At 39.1% G+C, this 25,141-nt stretch overlaps 1 protein-coding gene across 5 annotated transcripts in view; it reads left to right on the top strand.

Annotated features, from left to right (window-relative positions):
* Window positions 1-25,141, top strand: part of FER1L6 (fer-1 like family member 6) — an 83,378-nt gene that overhangs the window by 53,496 nt on the left and 4,741 nt on the right. For all 5 annotated transcript variants that reach the window (XM_042835291.1, XM_042835299.1, XM_042835307.1 and 2 more), the window contains 17 exons: window positions 2,798-2,908; window positions 4,084-4,245; window positions 5,604-5,787; window positions 6,001-6,182; window positions 7,727-7,849; window positions 7,955-7,994; window positions 10,294-10,409; window positions 11,307-11,438; window positions 12,468-12,593; window positions 13,654-13,781; window positions 15,583-15,753; window positions 16,557-16,717; window positions 18,447-18,589; window positions 19,172-19,260; window positions 21,475-21,573; window positions 23,675-23,916; window positions 24,250-24,413. In XM_042835291.1, coding sequence (XP_042691225.1) covers window positions 2,798-2,908; window positions 4,084-4,245; window positions 5,604-5,787; window positions 6,001-6,182; window positions 7,727-7,849; window positions 7,955-7,994; window positions 10,294-10,409; window positions 11,307-11,438; window positions 12,468-12,593; window positions 13,654-13,781; window positions 15,583-15,753; window positions 16,557-16,717; window positions 18,447-18,589; window positions 19,172-19,260; window positions 21,475-21,573; window positions 23,675-23,916; window positions 24,250-24,413 — 2,373 coding nt within the window. The remainder of the gene's footprint in view (window positions 1-2,797; window positions 2,909-4,083; window positions 4,246-5,603; window positions 5,788-6,000; window positions 6,183-7,726; window positions 7,850-7,954; window positions 7,995-10,293; window positions 10,410-11,306; window positions 11,439-12,467; window positions 12,594-13,653; window positions 13,782-15,582; window positions 15,754-16,556; window positions 16,718-18,446; window positions 18,590-19,171; window positions 19,261-21,474; window positions 21,574-23,674; window positions 23,917-24,249; window positions 24,414-25,141) is intronic.

Genomic DNA, 25,141 nt, shown 5'->3' with positions numbered 1-25,141 from the left:
TGTTCTTCATGAAAGCCTGTGATATGATACCACTGAGACCATATCCTCATTATTATGGGTACCTAGAGGTAGCCTATTGCCCTGGCAATAATTTTCCCTCTTTTTTGTTGAAATCCATTTATTTGTGAACACAGAGAGTACTGTATTTTGTTTTGCTATCTTTCGGGACATGAAAAGCAGTACTGCACAGGGGACGTATCTGAATATACCTCTAGTTCATCTCCAGAGAGCAGAGAAGAATCATAAGCAAAGACCCTATAGTCCTCATATTATTCTTTACTGTGACAGCTTTCCCAAGCATCTCACATGGCAGGTATCAGCAATATGAACATTGAAGAAATTTTCAGGGAAAAGGAACATATAAACATCTGCCAGGTTCCAAAGCACTTCCAGAACTGTTGTGCCAGTGGTTCCTTCCTGTATCTGATTACACTCTGTCTGAGCAGGGAAATGAATAACTAATCATCAACTCATTTTCTTCATCCAAACCCAGAATCCTTCTTGTGACATATTGCATTCCATAACTGATTTGTGGTTGATTCAGTTGAAAGAGTGGAGTATGAAAATTGAGCACTCAAAATGAAAGTTGTTATGCTAGAAGGCTCACTTGGTTCTTGTGATATAACATCTTGTCATTTAAAAAAAAATTAGCCATAAAGCAAAGTTCTCTCTGAGTTCTACCAACTGAATTCCCCTGAAATTAATGGATTTTCACTATGTAATATAGAAGTAGTCTCAACTCTACTATAGGTTGTTAGATCCTTCAAAAAAAACTTCAATACCTTGCAATATAGTGCAGAGTTGTTCATTTAACTCCAATATTTAAACAGAACAAAAGAAGATCCAAGGATTCTTGGTTTGATGTTGGTCTTATTTCATCAAATGTCATGATGTAGGCAGGCTTTGCAGTCCTCAAATGCATGGGATGGTTTAATGAATTTAATAAAACTCTATGAGGAAATTCTGCTCTTTAAAAGTGAGATCTCTGATGTAGTGCTTGATCCAGCAGTTGGCAACACTGTCCGTAGCAAGGGGTTTGGAACTTAATGATCTTTGAGATCCCTTCCAATCCAAGCCATTCTCTAATTCTCTGATTTTCTGATGTCTCTAGTCTTCCAGTCCTAAGTTGTATCTTTGAAAGTTAGTCCTTTCTCATAGCTACACAAATAGCTAAGCATTTTCTAGTTTAATGAAAATGATAATAAACTGAGCAGTTTAGAAATTACATTTTCATTAGACACTGTATATACATGAGCATACTTTTCTTGATCACTTGTCATCAGTACACAAGTCAAACAGCACAATGAAAGAGAGGCAAATTATATACAGGGGCATAGTTTCTGATATATGTTCTAGTACATGTGGTCTTTGCCTCTCTTATTTGTTTACTATGTTTTTCATAGTACTATATGGATCAATAACCTATTGTCAAACAATTTTTGGAATGCTAGGTGTCAATTTATTGAGAATGAAAAACTGGAGCAACTGTAATTAAAGCCAAACAGCTGTCTTTCTAGCCAGGCAGGTATTGTTCACAAAGTTGTGTGTTTCTGTTTGGCTTTTTAAACGTCAGCACAGAGGTGACTGATATAAACCAGATATATTGGAAGAAAACAAGGCCTAGATCTCTGGTCTTAAGCTCCATGAAATCTACACAGTGATTTGCTTTGGACTCTTACAGTTAAGAGTAAGAATCCATAGCCATAGCCATAAGCATGTTAATGTGAATTATTGCTTTTATGTTATTACTAGCTTATGCTGCAAGTGCTGTAAAATCATAGAATCATAGAATGTAGAATGGCCTGGGTTGAAAAGGACCTCAAAGATCATCTAGTTCCAACCCCCTGCTACAGGCAGGGACCCTCTGGACCAGGTTGCTCAAAGCCCCATCCAACCTGGCCTTGAATCCTTCCAGGATGGGGGGATCCACAGCCTTGCTGAGCAACCTGTTCCAGTGCTTTCTGGGCAACCTGTTCCTATACTACAAGACATGCTTTCCACCGATCTCCTCTTTCACCTATGAGGTTCTGGGGAACAAATAATATCCCTTAGGCATATTAAACTCCCAAGCAACAGTATATATCTCTACACGCAGATGGCCCGGTTAAAACAAGCAGAAGACTTCAAATTTACAGGTCTTTTGAGAATGATTTCTCAGACGCTTCACCTTTCAACAGCGACGTTAGCCTGGGAGCGATGAAGCTCTTCAGAGAGTGTGTTTATCCCAGAAGCCGTATGTAGTTTACAAGTTCTAAAAAGCTGACAGCATGCTGTGGTGCAGTACTATTACATTTAAGTATAATGCTGAAGAGCGCCAGCGTTATCTCTGGCTGGCAAATGTATAGCTTAGCTCATGTGGACTGTCTGTACACCAACCTTTTTCAGCTAGAATCAGATCTATACTTTTCCTGTGAAAGTCTTCTAGGCAGTTTTGTGCAAAAAATTTATGACATAGAATTACCATGCTTTTCATTTTTAGTAAATAGAATTACCATACTTTGATGGATGCATGTCTTTAGGGCAGACTACGTCTTGCTATGACAACAGAGAGTATTATTTCCAGCAAGGTGCATAACCCCAATCTACTAAACACACTCCCTGCCAAGTGTTTTAGCATCACAGCAGGACAGATAGCAATCCAAGTCACATTGCTCTTTCATCACAACCAGTCTGTTTTGCAACATGTTGTGCAAAACTGCATCAGATAGATGTGTTCAACATACTAAACACGGATGCTTCTGATACTGTTTTCATTCTTCCAAAACTTGGCCTGATACATGACTGCTGAATTTTTCAGATTCCTGACTCTGATCCAGACAGACTTCCTCCTGTGGATCCACCAGATGTTAGCCAGATCTATCCAGTTCCAGCCAACATTCGACCTGTTTTAAGCAAGTACAGAGTAGAGGTGAGTCACTTAGAATATATCCATTTGCAAATCTCAGCTTCTTTTATTCTGTTACTGAACTGTAAAGTTTTAATTACCTGTGATGATGACTTTAAAATTCTAATCTATAGGAATGACATGATTGGTTCCCATATTTCAATCAAGTATTGTCTTCTGCCTGCTTGTAAATGATTGCACCTTAAAATCAAGGAAATTACATACAGTTCTAGATAGTTTGCCACCAGAACAGACTTGTGGTTGAACTGTGCCTTTAGTAGAATATGAATCACGAATTCATATTCTAGCAAGGAAATGACAACACCAGATAAAGATAACTGTTTTTGTCAAGATCTCATGATCTATATCCTACAGTAGTAGAAATGGCCACAGAGACATTGCATTTCAACTTGGAACTCCTGGCAGTAGAGTAGAATCTCACTGGTCCTCACCCTCTGTCACTGAAATAGCTTTAATGGGCCTGGTGAGACTTACACGTATCTCCAGCCCTGCTAGTGTTCAATCTGTCCACAAAGTCCTTCATGGTCCCTTTTGGTCCCAATAATCTTTTCAGTGTCATAAGACTCATGGGTTCCCTCGCCAACTGTAATGAAAACATCCCTCGTTGCCCAGCCCTATCTTTCAGGTTCCTCCTGTGTGTCCTGTATAGTCCCACTTTTCCTGCAGACCCCTCACTCACAGATCCAGTCTCCTCTTTGTCTTCCAGATCAGGATCGTAGTTCTTTGAAAGAAGCTTCTTGGAGGCTTCATGCTATCTACTGCAGACGTAATGGCCAGCTCAGCTGGCAAACCTCTGTTAATCACCTCTGCTCATACTGGGAATTTTTACTTCTCCAAGAGCTCAGACACCTCAAACAAACCAAGACTCTGCTGTTTAGACTGATAGTCCCTTTGCCCTTCTGAAAGTATGACATCACCATTCATGATCAGTTGCTGTTGGTAATAAATCCTTGATAATAATCCAACATTACTGCCTGCATTAACTTTAATTTCCACCATAAACATGATGGATAATAGTTATGAGATTTAGGTTACGGAGTTTTCTTGTTTGTTGTTTTCTTTTCTAACCAGCAGTACTGCATTCCCAAGTGGATACAAGGGGATGGGATCCCAGCAGTGACTTCCTACTGATTGAGGGATCTCATTGGGCAACTGATGTTCTTCTCTGCCCACCACAGGTCCTGTTCTGGGGTGTTCGAGAACTTAAGAAAGTCCAGCTTCTCTCTGTTGATCGTCCCCAAGTTTTCATTGAGTGTGCAGGAAGAGGAGTGAAATCCTCTGTCATCCAGAGCTACAAGAAAAATCCCAATTTCAATGTCCTTGCGGACTGGTTTGAAGTGGTGCGTACAGTATGCTGCTTCTCGACTATCCACTCTCTCTAGGCAAGGTGTTAATTACTAATTTCCCTCTTTTCCTGTCAAATTATTTCCTCTGTCTCTTGCATAAATACTAAGGCACGCCAGTTCTCAGGGAAAAAGATAATGATTTGAAGGTGTTTTAAAAAGACTGCTGCTACAAATGTGTGATAAAAGAAAAAGCTATTACTCGTTATGTCTCAAGTAGGCAAGGAAATACTTTGCAATTAGGTTTTTACTGATAGAATGGATCTTGTTGGCAGGTAATGGCTGCTTTTAGAACGTTTTTCCTCCTTATCTCCCATTTTTTCAGGGTACAGCTCTGTTTGTTTGTTTGTTTGTTTGTTTGTTTTTATTTATTTCAATTCATTTAATTGCCCCAGTGTCTTACTGGACTATTCATAGGATTGTTCATTTCTTGCTCATGAACTCTGGACCTTTTCACATTATGACCTTTGTTACTATGGTCTGGTGATTTAATTATGGCGTATTTCCTGAGTTGTAAGAGCTGGTAGTTTCAGTAGGCAAAGGTCAACATCAGAAAAAATATTGTGTCCAATTTGTTCTGCTTGGCAGCATTAACGAAGGTGAAAGTTTATTTATAAGTCAGAAGAATATCAAAACATTACCTTGGATATTGAAGTACAGTTACTGCAGCATTTTTACCTTCCATTGTACATCACATGTCCCAAAGAGCTGTTTTCCCTGTTGTAACTCATTCTGTAAAACATGCAACCACAGTGTTCCCATCTCATGGTTGGGCAGGCTAAGACAAGCAGGTTTAATAGCTCTGGGCAAAGCAGTGGTGGCATTAGGACTCACAGTCTCCAGTATTATGTTCATTCACTTAGAACATTCCTAATTCTCTTCATTTAACCTTACAAGATATGCTTGCTTATGACAGCATGCAACTGGACTATGTAAGAAAGTTCATATGGCTTGCTCTGTATTCTAAGGACAAGGATTTCATAGAATTATAGAATAGACTGGGGGAAAAAAAACCTGAGATCATCTGGTCCAATCATCAACCCACCATCACCGTATCCATTAAGTCATGTCCCTCAGTACTGCACCTACCCTGTTCTTGAACACCTCTAGGGACAGTGACTTCATCATCTCCCTGGAACATCAGATGTTGCAGAAACTTGTGGCTAGAATTATGTTGCTTGTGCTGTATGCATTTTGTCTTTGAGTATGTAAATAGATGTGGTGGAGAAAGGAGGGAAAAGTGTCAACCTCACTGAGGTGCATCACAAATATGTGACATTTGTGACAATATGTGGGTGACAGGTAAGCTATATTCTCTAGCATGTCTCATATTGCTGTCTGTCCTTCTCCACTAGGAATTGCCAGAAAATGAACTCTTGCATCCCCCACTAAGCATCTGTGTAGTCGACTGGAGAGCTTTTGGGAGGAGCACTCTTGTTGGAACACACACCATCAATTGCCTTAAGCAATTCCTATTTAAGCCCCAGTTGGATCTTCAAGCCACACCAAGCAGACTTGATATTGCAGAAACAGAGAAAGGTAAACGAACAAACCAGATCCCAAATAGAAAGACTAAGCAGTGTTTTGTGAAAATAGTGAAGCAGCTGCTCAGAGGCTTCACACCAGGTACATGCTTAGGTATGTTTTATTGAGTTTAGCATAGAGGCAAACACTGAATGATTTGTCCATCATCATATGTGATGATAGCATTTCTAGCAGAATCTTACCTAAGCTACAAAGTTTTAATTTCAGCTTCACCTGAGTCATCCCAGCCTCCTGACTTATACCAGGAACCTTATTTAGCTGATCACATCTACGCTGAGGTGGAGCAGGGTAAATGTACAGTGATAGAGCTAGAACCAGGTCCTGCAACACCTCCTGCTGCTGAACCAGAGCACTCCATCTCCAAACCAGAGAAAGACAGAAAACAGAAGGTAAGTATCGCTGAGACTGCCAGCTGTCTGCTGCAGTCTTATAGACTTCATCTCTGCCTTATAAAATGGTAATGTCTTATTTGAACTCAGGATTAGCCAGATCCTTAGGTGCTGTAGCAGTAGAATGGTATTTTCGAGATAACAACTTACTAGAAATTCTGGGTTCTAACGTTAGCACCCACCCTTCTCACTGGACCTTAATAGGACTGGTTATCAATGCTGCTTTGACTCCATGTAATTTAATTCATTCCATTAATAGATACTGCCTTTCTTCCCTTTTGTGCTCATTCCATGGTACTGTTACAGTAGGATTTTTGCTTCTGGTCTTGAATGATCTGCTTAATTACAAAATTGTCACTATGAACAACTGTTTCTATGTTGATGGTGTGTAAGCATGGATGAAAGTCACATTGTGTTAGATGTTGCGTACAAATAGAGAGGAAAGTCTGTTTTCAAAACATTTTACAGTTGAAGTATGAAGCTGTAATGTGTGGATATAAAGAGACAGTTATGAAAGTTAGAAAAGCACAAAGAAGCAAGGCAGTTACTGCCAGCACGGCCCATGCTGTACAGTATGTGCACTGTACTATATTATTATAACGTTATATTACTGTACAGTATATAACATGAACATTATATTTTGTTCATGTGCACATATTCTTCATTTCTCTGCAGTTTTTGCCACCACAGTCACTGGTTTATTAGCAAAACTAAAAACAGAGGCCACAGGAATGAGTTTCCTTTCACATGTTATTTCTGCAGCTGCACAAAGCATGTTTCTTCAAACCACGATGATTCAGTGAGATGCTTCCATAAGCCTTCATAGTTAGGAGGTCAAGGAAAATGAAGGAGTTTCTCATATCTACATGCACACCACCCTGAAAAAAAAAAAAAAAAAAAAAAAAAAAAAAAAAAAATCAATTTTAATGTATTATAACAAATATAGTAAGAAAGGATTCCTAGAGGGAAATCTGTAAATTAACTCTCCATTTCATATTAGATACTATCCCTACTTTCTATGCATGATCCTACTCCTGCAACCAAATAAACAGTTCTCCATGAGGGTGTAGGATGAAGCTACTTGAGAACGCCGTAGGCTTCTTAAACAGTAATGAAGCTACTAAGATTTGCTGCACGTTTTTAATTTTTAGCCTGTTTGTTCGCTTTTAATGAAGAAAACAGCTGATCTGATCTTCAAAAGGTAGTGAAGAGTTCTTAGAATATTTAGGAACATGTTTATATCCTTTAAAATGTTATTACTTATGACTCTGTATACTTACCTGTTGTATGGATTGATTCTTTCACAGAATCTCTAATATTCAAAATTTTGGCATCATAAGTAGGTAATACAGGGATTGCTTTATTAATACGATGACCATCATGAAGTGTCTTGGAATAAAAGACAGAGATGTTAATTCATACTGCATTTTACGTGGCTCTTGGAGGTGGAGATTTTTTCCCATATACATCTGTTCATTCTTGATGTCATGTATAAGGGATTAACTTGAATCTGTTCTAGAGTTCAATTGTGAATTCTTTGGTAGGATAGGAAAAAATCCTTGCGACGGTCGACAAAGAGGAAAAAAAGAACAATTGCAGATGAATCAGCTGAGAATGTTATTGACTGGTGGTCAAAATACTATGCATCCATGCTCAAAATGCAAAAAGTAAGTCATCCAGTAAGCCCTAACTCATAACGTAAAACTAAATGAATCTGATATTGCATTCATACTGAGGAGTTTGTCCATTGTCTTTTCTTTTTCCTTGAAAAGATGAAAGAAATTTTTCCCAGTGAGGGGAAAGCTGAAGACTGTAAGTAAATTCTTCGCATTTTTCTATTATTTTGTATTTCTAAAACTTTTCTTATCTGTTGCTTTACTGCTAACCTTCAATGTCTGATAACAGAAGTCTGCTGGTATAGGGGATTCTTTCCTCTGCAGATGATCAAATGGTGAGTAGGTTAAAATTTCACAAATAGTGTTGGTTAAACATGAGTTTTTTGTTGTTCCAGTACTATGCTCAAAGATTTTTAATGTCAAAATTATAATGATAGAAAATGAACATCATCCTAATCTTATACTGCATTTGTAACAGAAAAGGAGCTTCTCTCAATTTTGAATCCAATTAAGGATCAATAATATAGGAACAGATTCTGCTGATAGAGTCCATGATCATATTTGTAACTTTCATAATTGTTAAATTTTAGTTGTTGATCATGTTCAGGAGAAATTATTTTGCACAAAATTCCTAAAAGAATTGGCCAGAAATAGGCACTTTGTGTATATATATATATATATTTATGTCCCTGTACGTAGAATCATAGAGTCATTAAAGTTAGAAATGATGTCTAAGATCATCTGGTCCAACCGCCCACCTGCCACCAATATTTCCCCACTAAACCATGTTCCTTAGTATTACATCTACAGATTTCTTGACCACTTCCGGGAATGGTGACTCTACCACCTCCCTGGGCAGTCCCTTCCAGTGGTGGAACTTCTCTTTCTGAGGAGTTTTCTTAAAGCCCAACCTGAATCTTCACTGGCTCAACTTGAGGCCATTCCCCCTCATCATATCACTGTTATCTGGGAGAATAGGCTGACCCCCACCTCACCACAGCCTCCTTTCAGGAAGCTGTAGAAAGCACTAAGGTCTCCCCTGAGCCTCCTCTTCTATGACTGAACAATCCCAGATCCCTCAGTCACTCTGCATAAGATTTGTGCTCCAGACCCTTCACAGCTTTGCTGCCCTTCTGTGGACACGCTCCATGGCCTCACTGTCTTTCTTGCAGTGAGGGGCCCAACACTGAACACGGTACTCGAGATGTTTACATATATGTGTGTACATATGTATGCAAATATATCGAACCCAAAGACAACAGCCCATGGCTTGACAGGTTCCCCCATATTCAAACTCAGCTCTAGTCATTATTTTTGACAAAGGTAACTTCTTGCACAGACTGAGAAAGCAAAGAAATGCTCACAGTTTGCACAGAGCTGTTGTTCAAAGTTAAACTACAGCAACTTTGCATGGTATTGCCAGTGACTGAGGTGATTTTTATTTTAAAGATAATGAAATTGCTGTGGATTGAGGACACAGACTGAATGTCTGATGTTATTGCTTTCAAAATTGCAGCTGACAGTACTTCACTGATCATAGGTGCTGCTAGGAGAAGAGGAAGAGATCACTTTCAAGGTGGACTCACTTGTCCATGGGGAGGAAATGTTTAGACAGAATACATTCTACAATGATACAATTTTCACTTATAATTATACTTTTATTTGATATGTTGATAAACACTTATCTGTCGTTAAGGCAGTTGTGATTTTTTTGTCTGATCCTTCAAGAGCTTGTAAATTCTCTTCTGGTATTTTTTGTTACTTATGTCAGGCTATGATGATAAGCATTATACATATAGGATGGCACTGATACAATATGTACATATATGTGCAGTTGTAAGTATTGAGTAGTAGTGGTATCAAACACACACAAACTGTTCTCAAATTGAAGGAGAGGTGAACTCAAAGTCCAGACTCCAGCCCAAGAACTGGTCTCAATGCCATTTCTGGGGGCTCATCCTCTTTTTGTTGATTAGTCCACTGCCACTGTTCGGAGTCTGGTCATGGTTAGGCAGATACCTCTTCCCATTTTTCCTACATCTGGGCTTTCCCAAGGTGAGATACTCTCTGTTTTATGACACCTTTGAACAGAGAAAGGCTTGGATCTTTTGACATTTGAAGTATTAGTCGGCCTAAATCGCAGCTTCCAGTTTTAAATAAGCTTTAAATGTTATATGAAAGATGTTAAGATCTGCGAGGAGTGAGAGAAAAAGCAACAGTGTTCTGGGAGGTGGCCAGCAGGGAAGGAGTTGTGCAGGACATCATCATTCTTTGTCCACCAAGCTAATAATGAAGATAGTCAGCCACAGACAGTACGAATTGCCACATCTCTGTCTGCAGTACTGGGAAAAGAGGGGATCTTCTGCTTCATAGCAGAAGGATGAATGAGGAACAAGCAAGGGCGGAATCTTCAAAACGTATTTTGCGTTTTTATCTGGAGAACTTGATATGCATTACTGAGCAGAAACCTACATGATGTCATGAAATCTCTGCAGGTAAGCAAACTTCAGACTATATTGCGCTGACTGTAGAAGAGGAGCCAAACAAAAAGAAGGATAAGACATTCAAAAGGAAACAGCAAGAAACAACTCCAAACCTAGCAACACTGCAGGTGAGAGAGAAACAAGGTTGCTATTCAGTCTGTTTGAATTCACTTAACCCCAGGGACAGAGTTTAGCCAAACAAATTTATTTCAGACACTTTGACATCAATATAACACATGCAATAATAGTGTATTACAACCTATTAAGGATGACTTAAAAAAGAGTGTAGAGAACATTACTGCAACTGCCAGTGCACCTTCCCTGCTGAGGTGGTAATGTCTAGCTTGCATTGGTTGGGTAAGGACAGAAGGAATTCAAAGAAAAAGATGTAAGTCACAAAAAGATGAGGAGATATGAAAAGGTTAGGACACTTTGGATTACATTCTAGCTGAATAAAGGGAAATTTGAAACTGCTGTTTCCAAATTTTGGGAGATAATTAAGCTAATCCCTTCTCTTTCACACTGAATAATGCTTCATAAACTACAGGATAGGAGGAAAAGAATGGTTTTTTTTAAACAGTTTGATCTTGTCACCTGTCCTAAAGCTCTGTCCCCATGGCACTTCATTGTTGTCTACTTTGCTCTCATGTGATACTGAACAGCAGTTAAAAAGCATCAGTACATCAAAGGCACACTGCAGAGAGTAAGCAATGCATCCACACTGTTTTTCCCCTACATCAGTACTTATTAAATGTTCATCGTGGCTCTTCAAGAGCCACTTCAACCCACTGCATTAATGTGCTGTTTTCAGTCCTTCAGAAAGACTTTGATTGAGGACAAAACTGTTCCTGTTTCAAGTTGGGAATTAACTTTTTTTTCCCTCAAGGAGTTTTGCAAAAACTTTGGTGTTATTACAATCTGTAGTTTGAATCAAAACGGATTTTAAATCATCCTGTAATAAAAAAAGTTGCTATAAATATATTCACTGCACCACTAAAAAAATAAGCATTCTTTTATTTTCAAAGATTTATGAAGGAGACTTGGAGAGTGAATTTAATAACTTTGAGGATTGGGTGAAAACTTTCCAACTCTTAAGAGGAAAATCTAATGATGAAGTTCATGCCGACTCTGAAGACAGAATAATAGGAAAATTTAAGGTGAGCTCTCATGTTAAATAGGTAATAATTTAGAGACTGTATGTTTTCATGTGCATTTTGGATGTATCAGAAATGCAAGAAAGGAGTAAGTGTAGTCTGTTATAAGTAGGGTCATCTCTTTTATTGGATCCAGTCGTATTTTTCCTTTTCCAATAGATGAAAGTAGCATCCAGGACCAAGTGTTCACTGATGATTTGAAACAAGGAATACAAAATGTTTTAAATCATAGGAGAGGACAAGAGACATTTTATGTCGTTCAGATTCCACTTATGCAACTTCTGTTACTACACTGTCAGTCGCATCTCCTTATATGTTATTTTGAATAGTTTAACTGGAGGCCCTTTTATATGCTCCATGTGAAAACAATTGCATGGTCTGATCCAGAGCACCATTAGGCAATCTGAAAATGCAGTTCAAAGCCTGAATAATATCAGTAGAATTCCAAGCACTTTGTACTTCAGAGGAATTGATTAAACTCATTGATACTTTTGTTACTTTGCAATGCAAATTTCTGTTAAAATGACTTACCAATTGCTTTCAGGCTGTATGAGCTACTTAGCAGCATGACTTAATATTGATTTATATGAGTTGTAATGTGGCTTCAAAAACATATGGCAAGCTGGGTTCCAGTCACACTGCTGTGAAACTATCTCACTGTAATTATCATTTTGCAAATATGTAGACAAGATCAAAATCTTGTATATACAGTATTAATGTTAAGAAAAACAGACCTAGAGCATCCCGAGGTCTTCAAATAATAAAATGGACATCTAAGAGCATGCATGTATTTCTTGCAGTCATCTAGGTAAAATGAGTACGATGTTGTAAAGGAAAAGCATTTTAACAGATGATGTTCAGCACACTGAATCCTGTGTTCCTTTGGAGTGGTTCCACAAAACTTGATGTGTGTATGTATGTGTTGCAGAATGTGCTGCATGATGTTTTGCTTGCATTTGAAGGGTCATTTCTGCATTGCACTTGATCTGTTTTGGAGGATAGATAAGGACAGTGTATTACCTGTATTACCAGGGCTCCTTCTGCATATACCCAAGTCATGAGGATGGCAGCTTGCTGGACGGAGGGCAGCCCCACATCCTGCAAGGGATACCACCAAACCATTCCGTCAATGTCCTTATCAGGGTGTATATTGTGGCAGTAAGTAGATAGCTGCTCTTTTAATCCAGAAGTAACTGGGATGCTGCTTTTCAACTTGATTTAGCTCCAGTGTTTTGCTCTGAAGCTTCTGAAAGTCCTCACCCGCGTGGTAGTTTTTTATTGTTATTTTAGACAACGTTTCATGCTGTAGAAAAGAGTGTTCAGAATAGGAAACTTTCCACATTCCTCACGATGAATCACAAGACAGAAGAATCACTTTATTTGTTACAATTGAAAGGGCGAGGGGTAAAAGTAACATATAATAGACAAGTTCTTCTAGACACGTTATGCGAATTTGGTAAGTCTCAATCAGTAGAGTTGTGTCAAAATCACACAAATGTAAATATAGCCTTCTCAGTGAAGAGGAAAATAACATTTTGCATGAGCTGTGTGTTGGGTGTAGTCAGAGTGGTAGATATTATAGAAAAAGTATGGGAAAGAGAAAGAGATAAAAATACAGATGACAGGATAATGAGGGAGTGCAATGTGAGAAATGAAACAGAAAGAGCTGGTATTTAAGAGCTGCAGGTGACCAAGGAAGGAAAGTATGCCATACAACAAGACAGTGACAAAACTGAAGAGTAAGTAATTGCGTTATTTCCTTGATATAAAGAGGACTTGTACTGCACTGTCCAAGGATCTCATCCACTCTTTATGGGAAACCTTTTCTGAATCCAGCCTGCACTATTGCAGCCAGCTTCTTCCTCAGCACTGACTCTCTTGCCTATCTCTTTTCCCATCTTAGATATACTTAGAGATCATAGAATCATAGAATCATAGAATCACAAGGTTGGAAACGACCTGTAAGATAATCTAGTCCAACTGTCTCCTTATCACCATTGCCCACAAGCACTATACTTCCATCTGCTCCATCTTTGGAAATCCTCTCATCCAAATTTTTTTTTCCCAACTTGAAATACTAAATAACAAACTAATTGACAAACTAAGGCTCTTGAATCCCCATAGCATGTGCGAACCAGGCGGGGAACCCACAGAGTTGTGCTGTGACCATATTACGTTTAGAAAAGCTTCCTGAGGTTGTAGTCTTTCTTCCTAACAGGCATTTAATCTCAGCCCAGCTGATCCAGATGGCAAGTCAGATCCCTACATTGTGCTGAGACTGGGCAACACAGAAATTAAAGATAGAGAAAACTACATTCCCAAGCAGCTGAACCCAGTGTTTGGAAGGTCAGTGAAGGCTTCTTTTCATTTTCATTGGAGGTTTCTCTTTTGCCCCTTGTCTTGCTATAACCATTACAAAGTGTTTGTTGTATGCTGATGTCGGCCTGTTTGATAGTTCTACTAATTAAAATGTTGAAAATTTATGTCACCCTGTATAATTGCAAATTATTTCATTTTCATAACAATCAATTCATCATGAAATGCAATCTGTGAAAGGTTTCTTGAAGTGATGCATAAGAGGAAGTGAAGCAACAAATAATCTTGTCTCAGCAAATTAATACAAAGTTTAAAGGGAAATAAATATGCACAGAAGAGTGTGATTTCAAAATCTGTTTCCATTTCAGGTTGAACAGAATGCTAAATAAATGTCATCATTAAAGGACTAGTTTTAACATGCCCCGGTCTTCTGAATGGGGGTTCAGACTCTCAGAAAACATCAAATTAGTATTATCAAGGTGTTATACATATTTAATGTTGTTAATTCCAATAGCCATTTTATTACAGTAAGTTTCCTTGTTTTAAGGTGAATTAAAATGTTTTGAGTTGGGAAGGAGGTGATCTAGAAGAACATTTAGACAGAGAAACTGTACTCCATTGTACTGAAAGCCTAATTAGTCACACTAGGGTCGAGTCTACAACAGCAGAGAGTTGAAGTAAAAGAGAAAGAAGACAAGAAAAGAGTGATCCCTCCACTGCACACCATCTCAGTCTCTGTGACTGAAGCTCTCCTTTAGTAGAGGTATAATCTTCAGGGTTTAGCAAAATAAACTGAAAATAAAGGCTGAAAATAAAGGCTGAGCCTTTATTTTGCTAAACCCTGAGGATTATAGATGCATATAGATAGAAGGGAAATCACTACTATATTTGCTTAGATAAGAACTGGCTAATTCACTTGAATAATACTTGCTGCTGCTACCAGAAGCAGTAGTGGAGTGACTGCCCAGCAAGTGTTCTACAGCAGTAGTATCAGTCATGTTAATCAACTTTCACCATCGTTTACAGTCCTGGTCAGCAGAGCATCACCAACCCCAGAGCAACCCCAGAGCTTTCCTAAACTTCTCTTTCCTTCCAAAATTGCTCTGTTGTTGCTACAGATTAGACTTTGGTCACTTCGAGAAGAAACTTTGAGATAAAATTTGACAGCAATCAGTTTTTCTTCAGAGGAATCTGGAGCCAGTGATGTGCTGATGCGGATATCCTGTCTTCCAACAATTTATCAAACCCCTCTTAAGTATATTTCCAGCTTATCAAAATATCTCACAACAATTATTCTTATCCCTTAAAATTTGCACTCAATGAAAAGAGACTTCTTGTTTTTGCTTTTTTTCTTTCTTCCTTTTTTTAATTTCAATATTTAATCCAGCAGGTATGGAATAAAACAGAAAAGACTCGTGTATTCCTTTAAAGCCTTTTGAAGATTCTGAAAAGTGTATAAAAACTGTCACATATACAGTTTCTTTAGCTTCATAATTTCTATGTGTTCATCTATGATAGATTAAGGAAAAATCTTTGCAACAGTTCCACTACTTGCCATTGTTCTGTCTGTTATAGGTGAGAACAATCTTAGAACAGCACAGGAGGTGGTAGGGGAGTGGAATAAAAGTATTTTGCACTGTATGTTTCCAGTATATTCAGACATTTCATTAAAACAAAAAATACAAGCAAAAAAAAATCCATTTTTTTATTAGAAGAGAAAATTTGCAAGTTGAGCAAACTATCCACACATTATTCACATTATATTCATTAAGTTACTTTTTTAGATATCAAAACTAATTTGACTTCATGTTCTGCCCAATTTTTGCCATAGGTCATTTGAAATCCAGGCTACATTTCCCAAGGATTCCTTGCTTACAGTTCTGATCTATGACCATGACTTTGTGGGAACTGATGATCTGATTGGAGAAACTAAAATTGATTTGGAAAATCGTTTCTACAGCAGGCATAGAGCTACCTGTGGGTTACAAAGTCGCTATGAAATGTAAGTACCTCTTCAGACAGCCACAGAGAGCAGCATGTGGTGAATTAATGTTTTGAAGGAGAAATTCCAGATGTGGCCAAAAATTAAAATTTCTCCAGGACAAAAGTCACAGGAGGTATTTTAATTAAGTTCCACCACAGAGCTTAGCAGTAGCTCTACGTACCTGTCAGCCTAAGCAGGAAGTGAGTAGTTTAAAATTAACAACACTGTTTGTTCATCAAGTGTTTTAGGTAATAAACAGCTTCTGTATGGCATATCTGCTTCATAAATTGCCTTTGGACAGGCATATAGGGCCACTGTAGTGAAAATGACTCACAAGGCAGTGACACTGAGCTCCTGATCCCAACCACGCAGCTGGACTCTCAAGGTTGTTGTTGTGTGCAAAGATTAATCAGTATGGAGAAAAACAAACGAAAATAACCCCATTGCCCTGGGGTGGGGCATTTGTCTTAGAGATGAGAATTTGGGGTTCTTGTTCCACGACCGTTTCACTATTTTATCTACAAAACGTGGAAAATGTAAAAAAAAAAAGAGACTGAAACCCAAGCCCTTGCTAGCTGTAGTATGAAGTATTTCTTTATGTCCTTGTTCCAGGCCCCAGACAATCTCAGCTTCTCCCTCTGCACAAGGGAGCAACAGAATGCATCTTCCTTAAAATGTCATTCTGGAGATAAACATGTACATTTGAATCCTTCAGGTAGAACAAAGAATAATCTCTAGTCCTTCCCTTTTCTTCTGTTGGCTGCACATTTTTCTGAGGGAAAATCTCAGCTATTTCTCTCAATTCTGTTCCCTCCTTGCAGAGAAGGGTACAATGCATGGCGAGATGCAACCAAGCCAAGTGAGATCCTCACTAAGCTGTGTAAGGACAACAGAATAAATGGGCCTTTCATGCGGCCAGGAGAGATACAAGTAGGAACAAAAGTCTTCAAGGGACAGACAGTCTTCACTGAAGATGAGAATGGTAATTAAGTACTTTTATCATTCTTTGACTACTATAGTAAACCTATAGCCAGGAACTTCTTGTGCTATGTATCTATGTGCTGTCCTTAGAGTAAGGAAAAGAGCTGTGAGGATGAAGACAAGCTGGAACCAAAGGAAGTAGTCTTGGAGATAGTAGAGAACATTCTCCTCACTTCTCTGTGTTTATTCCTCTTGGAGCAAATTCCTTTTGGCATCAGAAAAAATACAGCTCACTCCTCCAGTGGAATGCTGTTCATGCAGCACTGTTAGAGAGAGAAGTGCTGGTCCATTTTCAGTTTGTTGGCCTGAGAGAATTTCCAAGATTGCTGCTTGTTTTCCTCACTGGAACATGAACAAATGTGACTCCCTGATCAAGATCAAAATCTGGTTCAGTACAATGAGAATCAGAACAATCCATGTCAAACAAAATGATGAAAGCTAAAAGAAATGAAATACAGAACCAGATGGTGAATTCCATATCCTGTAAAGCTTTTACACAAGTTTTTCATCATACTGTAAAGAAATAGCTGCACACAGTTTTTTATATGCTTTTTAACCAAACTGCTGTTCTGACAGGTCCATCTGGGTCTTTATTTCCTGCTGAGTCCTTCTGTTGTTCATCACTTGGGCCTATAAAACTAAAAAAGGTCACAGATTTGAGATTTAGAGAAGTACTGAAAAGGGGAAGCAGTAACATTTCTACTTTGCAGGTGGTGAAAACAATACTTGAAAGACTTTCATCCAATTTAAATAGTAAGAGAAAGAATAATTTAACTTTGCTCTAGAAGTATGGAAGTTAGATATCTACTCCAAGGCAGTCTAGGACTGCTTGTAGCCAGTAAGAACAAAAAGCATCTCTTCAGAAGATGTGAGAATAGTCTTTAGAAAGGCGCCTGTGACAGACAGAATGGGTTCTCAAGGAATAATCTGTCCCAATAGCCCACTGGGCCACGACTGAGTAGCAAATGCTAAAGACCTTGCCCTAGCTGGATACAATTAGATGAAACATATCACATCTCGAATACGTGCTACTGCGAAAAAGGGAGTGAAGACTCAGAACCAGAGAGTAATCCTTCCTTGCTGTACCATTAGGAAGGGTTCAGTGTTGTTTAAATCCAAATCAGATCTTTTGTAATCTACCAGCAACTCTTAAATAGCAGCACTCTTGGAAAAGTGAGACATCCTGCTTCAAATCTCCAGGGGAATCTACACGAAAAGGGAGAAAAGAGCGGCTCAAGGGCTCAGGAGGCCTCTTCTCCTTTTCAATAACCACATTACCTGCACTATTAAGATTGCTCCTTCCTTGAAATGCCCTCCTCCAGGCTGAGGGAGCTGGCGAAGCTGAACTGCTCAGAAGATGAGTCCTTGCCCACGGCCTTCAGCCCTCACATTGCTGCTCTTCCCCTGATGTGTGCTTTGGTTCTCCAGGGGAATCTTTGCTGTTACCATCCAAAGGCAAACCAAAGCTATAGGTATAATTTCTTGTGAAATGATTTGCTGTATGCATAAAAAAAACTGTTGCCTAAGTTCTACTGTTCTATCTATCACAGTGAGTACGCTCATTTACAAGAATTAAATGCGCTTTAAGACTCTCCTTAACTGAGGTACATAAAATCTTCCTTTTAATTTGACTTTTAATGACCATATTTAATACTTAATGGAACATGTTGCACAGGGGTTTGGCATGCTAATTTTGTTCTGGTTGTTCTTTTGTTTTACTTTTCCTATAGAGGAGCCAGTTGAATCGTATGAACATCTTTCCTTAAAGGTTTTACGTTCTTGGGAAGAAATCCCTGAAGTTGGATACAAACTGGTCCCAGAGCATATTGAAACTCGGCCACTCTACCATAAGGATAAGCCAGGCATGGAACAGGTAGAGCAGTTCAGAGATGGTAGGGTGATGGTAGACCCAGGAGAAGTTTTTCGTTCCTCCAGGTACTGTGACTTCAATTTTTATCTGCAAACTTGCAGAGAAAGCATTCTGGTGTTGTACCATACATGAGAATTTGTAAGTATCAACCTGGAAATTGTTACACATCTGTATACAGTGAGCTACCCGAATATTTAGTATTGTACATTGTACAGTATCACAATGTATAACTGCAGATCTTACTTATTTTAAATTTAGTTTTAGTTTGTTAATCTAACACAAGCGCTGTTCGTGTTTGGTGTTTGGTTCTTTATGAATTTTCATTATGCACTATTTTTGTGTGGATTTTACCTTGAAGTTACCAATGTTTGAACTCAATTCCAACTTCACCAAACTACTGAGCAGTTGCTAGAATGTACGTATGAAAAAATACATTGTGTAGATAGCTTATGGATGAGATTGTTACAGAGTATGAACGGCTTGGTGCCTAGAGAGGGAGCAGTGGTTTTATAATACAGAATTATACTAAAAACCTTCAAAAGTCTCAATAGATAGAGTTACAGAAATGTTTTTCTTTTTTTCAAGGGTCGTTTACAGATGTGGGTTGACATGTTTCCAAAACATATGCCTCTGCCAGGACCCCCGGTGGACATTTCACCAAGAAAACCCAAAGGGTAACAGTCCACGCTTTCCTCCAAACATGGTGGCATAAGTCTTCAGAGACTGAGTCTTAAGTTTCTGGAAGGAACTAGCAAAAGAACTATCATAACAAATTTCTGCGATCCTGAGAGAAGTTTTTGTAGATTCACATAACTGTAGTCAAAGAAGTATGCTTAATTTTGTCTCTTTTATTAAATGAGTCAAAGAACTGCTGGTGATTTTTACATCCAAAGCTGCCACACCTCTTCTAGAAAGACATCCCTCTTTTCACATTGAAATTTCAGGAGCCTACAGGCAATAATTTTGTTATTCTCTTCCATTTGCAAAACGGAAAGGAGTAATTCTGTTTTCAGCACTTGCTCCAGTTATGTAATGTGCTTAGCAACCGAGTGAGATCATTAATGTGATGCAGTACTGTACCTATTGGATTTTCAGTACTTGGTTCAAAGAGATAATCAAGAAACACCTAAAGCAGCATCAGACAGAACTGGAATAACAGTTTCTCAAATTTCAGATGGACACTACTGCTTTATATTCAGTATTACATATAGCTCTTCAAGCTTGTTTTATGCTTGGAAGTGAAAAATAAAAAATGACCAAGAGAGTTCTCAGGTCACCCTATGTCACTTTTATTCCTATACTTTAGCAAAGCCTTTCTTGGGAATTTTCTGTCTGAAGCAGCAGCGGATATGACTCATGCTTCATTTATGTTTGAACAAGGAACAATTTAATAAAGGCTTGCTTTTTTTCTTTTCTTTTTATAAAAGCCAATATTTGACCAAAACAAGAATATCTGTAACAATTAGTTACAGACCAGAGTTCTTCAGACCATAACTTTCTATAATTCTCCTTAACAAGAGGTTTTTTTTCCAAGGAAAAGGAGATTTTAAACAAATCATACATACAAAAACAAACTGGTGCTGCCTTTTCTGTAGTCTACAAGAGCTATAGAAAAATACTGTCAAGTCATTAACTGTGAGAAAAAAAGTAAACATGCAAACATGAGTTATACCTTTTGCTTAGATCTGTCTTCTTGCTGCAGCAAAAGGGGCTCCAGGCTCCACAGGTCCATTTGTGAAAACATTCCACGTTAGTTAGTTAGAATCATGGAATTATTAAGCTTGGAAAAGATCTCTAAGACCACCTAGTCCAACCATCAACCCATCCCCACCATGCCCAGTGAACCATGTCTTTCAGTCACATCTCCTCAGTTACTGAACACCACCAGGGACGGTGACTCTGCAAAGTTTCTCATCTGAGACTGAGTTCATTTCCAAGGCAGCATATGATAATAAAAAATATCATTTGTTATCCCATCCCAAACGTACTTTTTTTTTATTATTCTACAGCCCATAAAATAAGCATACTCAAATTTTTGAACATGATTTTTTTAATGTCACCTGCAGTATCTGAATTTCAGTTCAAACTTCTAGAGCTTTGGATGACTGCCAGAAGTGTTTGCATATAGGGAGTGGAAAGGATTGCAAAGATTTCATTCTTTTTGCTTTTGCTTTTGAAGATGATGATTGGGCTTACTTACGTGAAAACATGTCTAAACAGTACTTTTTTTCCTGTTAAATGCACTGAATTGCACATAATATAATCATTTTAGCCATTTCTTCTGGAGAGCACCTCTTACGGAGCTGTTTTCTGGAGTTACAGTTTTGGAGGCTGCCCTGATGATGTCATACAGATCAGCTTTACCTGTTTCACTGCAGCAGTTTTGTAAAGAAAACTGCAAAGGAACGAACGCATAAAAAGCAAGGAATTTTCCATCACCCCAAAGCTGGCTGTGATGCTGCTGTCATTCAGCATGCTCCACTCAGGGGGTGGTGAGGCACTGGAACAGGTTGCCCAGAGAAGTTGTGGATGCCCCATCCCTGCAGGCATTCAAGGCCAGGCTGGATGTGGATCTGGGCAGCCTGGTCTGGTGATTGGCAACTCTGCCCACAACAGAGGGCTTGAAGGTAGATGATCACTGTGCTCCCTTTCAACCCAGGCTATTCTATGATTCTATGATCTGTATTCTATCACTTGACTCTCTTGTAAACAGAAGGGACCCAAGGCTGGTGCTATTTTAAGAGTTTTGCACAAATGCAACATTTCTCACTGTATAAAAGCATGATTTGATAGAGGCTTACATTAGTGTCCAACCAGTAGTCATACAAAGGCCTATGAAAACAATGACCATGATCTTAGTTATGCAAAACGTTTCTTTTCCTTTTCAGCTATGAACTGAGGGTAATCATTTGGAATACAGAAGATGTAATTCTAGAAGATGAAAATATCTTTACAGGGCAAAAATCAAGCGATATCTATGTAAAAGGGTAAGTTCTTTAGAACTTGTCTTCAAAAGGGCAAATAATTTTTGATTCAAAGATCAATTTTTGATTCAAAGGTGTGGATAAATGACCATGGCCATATTCAAGAGAACCTCACATGAGCTCTTTCTGCACTCAATCTCCTCCCTGCTGCAAACAAAATGCCTGTTGCAGCTTCAGAGCCCGTAGTGGGATGATCAGTAAAAGGGGAGAATTCAGTTAAATGAGAATAAACCAAACCACTCAAACTAGTTATTTCTTGAGAATGAAATAGGTTACTTCTTAAAATTCCTTTCCTGTTCTGGAATACTTCCTATTGCAGACCTGGAAAAATCTGTATTTGTAGGGCTATAGAAAAAATAATGTTCCTAAAAATCTATTCCTGTGTTGCCAAAGACCAGAAGCAAAAAGCTGGAGGAGGGAACACTGGGACTGATGGACTCAGGAAAGGAGGATATTTTCCCCTTTGCAGGTACTGGAAATCACAGGCAAATGCAAAGTAAGAAGAAGGACAAAGCAGATTTTACTGCTTTTTAGGACGTATCTACACCTTTTACCAGGGAAAGCTGGTATAGGAAAGCAGGGAAAGCATAGCCATCTGGTCCCAATAAGAAGCAAGTAAGGCTATTGTGCACACTGGCTGAGCAAATCTTTCCTTTCAGTTCCGTGAGAGAAGCTGTTATTCCAGTGTTTGCTCAGATGTTGCCACCTCTGAACTGAACACGTTCAGAGATGTAGCAGAATAGCTCTGAGAGCATAACATTCAATGCGAGCTAAAAACCGAGGAAATAAATGGGCAGCCAGCCCTTGTACTGAGTTGTGTGATAGTATGAGGACATTGCTATCACTGCCAGAGCTATCTGCTTTTCTGCTTCATTGAAAAAGATGCATATCTCACTATGCTCAGAGAGTGCACTTGGCACTGAATATGTCACCAGGCAAGGATTTGCCCTGGAGCAGTGTGGTGATTGGGATTGTGTGGTTTTCCACATTTCTTTTTGAACTAATAGGGCTTGCAGGGAAAATGCTGCTTTTTGGGAGCAATACAGAAATGTTAGAATCAGGGAGGTGATCATTTCCCTGTACTGAGCTCTTGTGAGACTGCACATCAAGTACTGTGCTCAGTTTTGGGCCCCTCACTGCAAGAAAGACATTGAAGCCCTGGAGTGTGTCCAGGAAGGCAGCAAAGCTGTGAAGGGTGTGGAGCACAAATCTTATGGGGAGCGACTGAGGGAACTGGGATTGTTCAGTCATAGAAGAGGAGGCTCAGGGAGACCTTATTGCTCTCTACAACTTCCTGAAAGGAGGCTGTGCTGAGGACGGGGTTGGCCTCTTCTCCCAAGTAACAGCAATAGGATGAGGGGGAATGGCCTCAAGTTGAGCCAAAGGAGGTTCAGGTTAGATATTAGGGAAAATTTGTTCTCAGAAAGAGCGGCCGGGCACTGCCCAGGGAGGTGGTGGAGTCACCGTCCCTGGAGGTGTTCAAGAATCATGCTAATGTGGCACTGATGGTTTAGTGGGCAATATTGATGGTAGGTGGCTGGTTGGACTAGATGATCTTAGTGGTATTTTCCAACCTTTCTAATTCTATGATTCTATATGCATGCTGTAATATAAGACAAGAGAAAAAGACAAGAAAAGTTGAGGAGACTTCTCCAGCCACATTTCTGCAGTGCTCGTACCCTCAGACTGAAATGGCAAACTATACAGACTCTAGTACTGTCCTCTTCATTGACACAGAATCTATTAGGATGACACATGAATATGGGGTGATCAGTAATGAATAAAGAAATGATGCCGTGTTTGCCTGCAAATATATAAGATAAATATAAAATATAAATAAATAAATTGCCCACTGGCATTGTGGAGCTTGATCTTAATAAAATTTACCTTTTCAGTCTTCACTTTTGACCATGTGCAAAGGCTTGGAGGTAGCTACAGTTCCTGAGCTAGGGCTCTTACTGTGTGTGTGACAGTCCTGGACAGGGTGTTATTTCCTGCTGATTAGGGAAGATTTAGTAAATTATTATGCCTTTTACCAAATGACAACAATGGCGATTCAAGCTCCCCTGGTGATGGCAATGTAATCCTCCATGTGTTTCCATAGGTGGATAAAGGGCCTGGAAGAGGACAAACAGGAGACAGATGTACATTACAACTCCTTGACAGGAGAGGGCAACTTCAACTGGCGCTTTGTGTTCCCATTCCACTATCTCCCAGCAGAAAAACAAATGGTTGTTAGTAAAAGAGAAAACATATTTTCCTTGGAAAAGACAGAGCGCAAAATACCTGCTGAGCTTGTGCTTCAGGTGTGGGACTTTGAAAGGCTCTCTTCAGATGATTTCCTGGGTAAGTATGCAGTGAAACTGTCTGAATTTCACCTGAGTGTTCTCTATACCTGTGTTGTATAAAGGTACATACAAGAAGGTGTCTGAGACCATACTATTTCATATCTTTCTCTGAGGCACCAAATTAGCACTTTATCCATTTCTTGTAGAGCAAATGATTAGGAACTCTGATGAGGCACTGTAGAAGAAATATAAATGAATCGCTGGTAGTACAGAACGGTCCTCACTTCTCCGGGTACTGGGCCAAGATGCTGCACTGCTTCGTGTGCCTTCTGTTTGAATGCATTTGTATATTCATGATCCCCAAGTGCTATTACATCATTTCTCCCTCCAGGCACTCTTGAACTGAACCTGAATGGGTTCCCTCGGGCAGCAAAGACAGCCAAGAGCTGTGATGTAGGCATGGTTGTGGCAGCATGTGAAGAAAACAAGATCTCCATCTTTCAGCAGAAGCGTGTCAGAGGCTGGTGGCCTTTCATCAAGGCTGGGGAGCTCACGGTAGGTAGCTCACTGCCCATATACAGCTCTTCTCTGAAGGTGATATGCTCTGCTAAGACCCTGACAGAGACAGATACTAATTATGAACATGTCATCCGAAGAACAACCGTCACTGCCAATACACAACATCTCCTCATGTGCTTCAGCGTTCTCCCCAGAGGTTTGGTTCAGATAATCCCAGTGCAACCAGAACACTCTGTATTTTTACTTTGCTTTTCTCCACTGCTCATTTCCCAGCACACTTGATGGGTAGAGCAGCAAATCAGGTGTTTCTGTGAGCACAAGAGTGAAAGATCTAACTCATAGCTAGGAAGCTCTAAACTCCATAGCATAAGTTATGGCTGATTCTAAGAACACAACTAACTCAAATTATATAGGTGTTTGAGTTGGAAGGGACCTTTAAAGGTCTTCTCATCCAAATGCACTGCAATGAGCAGGGACATCTACAGCTCAATCAGGTTGCTCACCTTTCTACTGCGAGGTGGAGCAGATATGGTATTTTATTAGTGCTAGTATTTTGTGGATTACTCAACAAGTTATAATGGTTTGTCTTAATGAAAACAAACAATAGAACATCAGCTATATTCCCTTATGGCTTTTCTGAATCATGGGAATTATCAGTAAATTGGTGCTGAGCAAAGCTTTCCTTCTGTCATAGCTGTAAGTATCATCTTCTGACAACACACAAAGAAAACTGATTTTCATTCCAGCTGCTGGAATCTTCTCAT

This window comes from Centrocercus urophasianus, unplaced genomic scaffold (genome assembly GCF_019232065.1).
Source record: "Centrocercus urophasianus isolate 14NV4802_14NV808 unplaced genomic scaffold, USGS_Curo_1.0 seq_11, whole genome shotgun sequence".
Classification (NCBI taxonomy): Eukaryota; Metazoa; Chordata; class Aves; order Galliformes; family Phasianidae; genus Centrocercus; species Centrocercus urophasianus.
The sequence above is the reverse complement of the archived record's forward strand: the minus strand, read 5'-3'. Positions and strand labels throughout refer to the sequence as shown.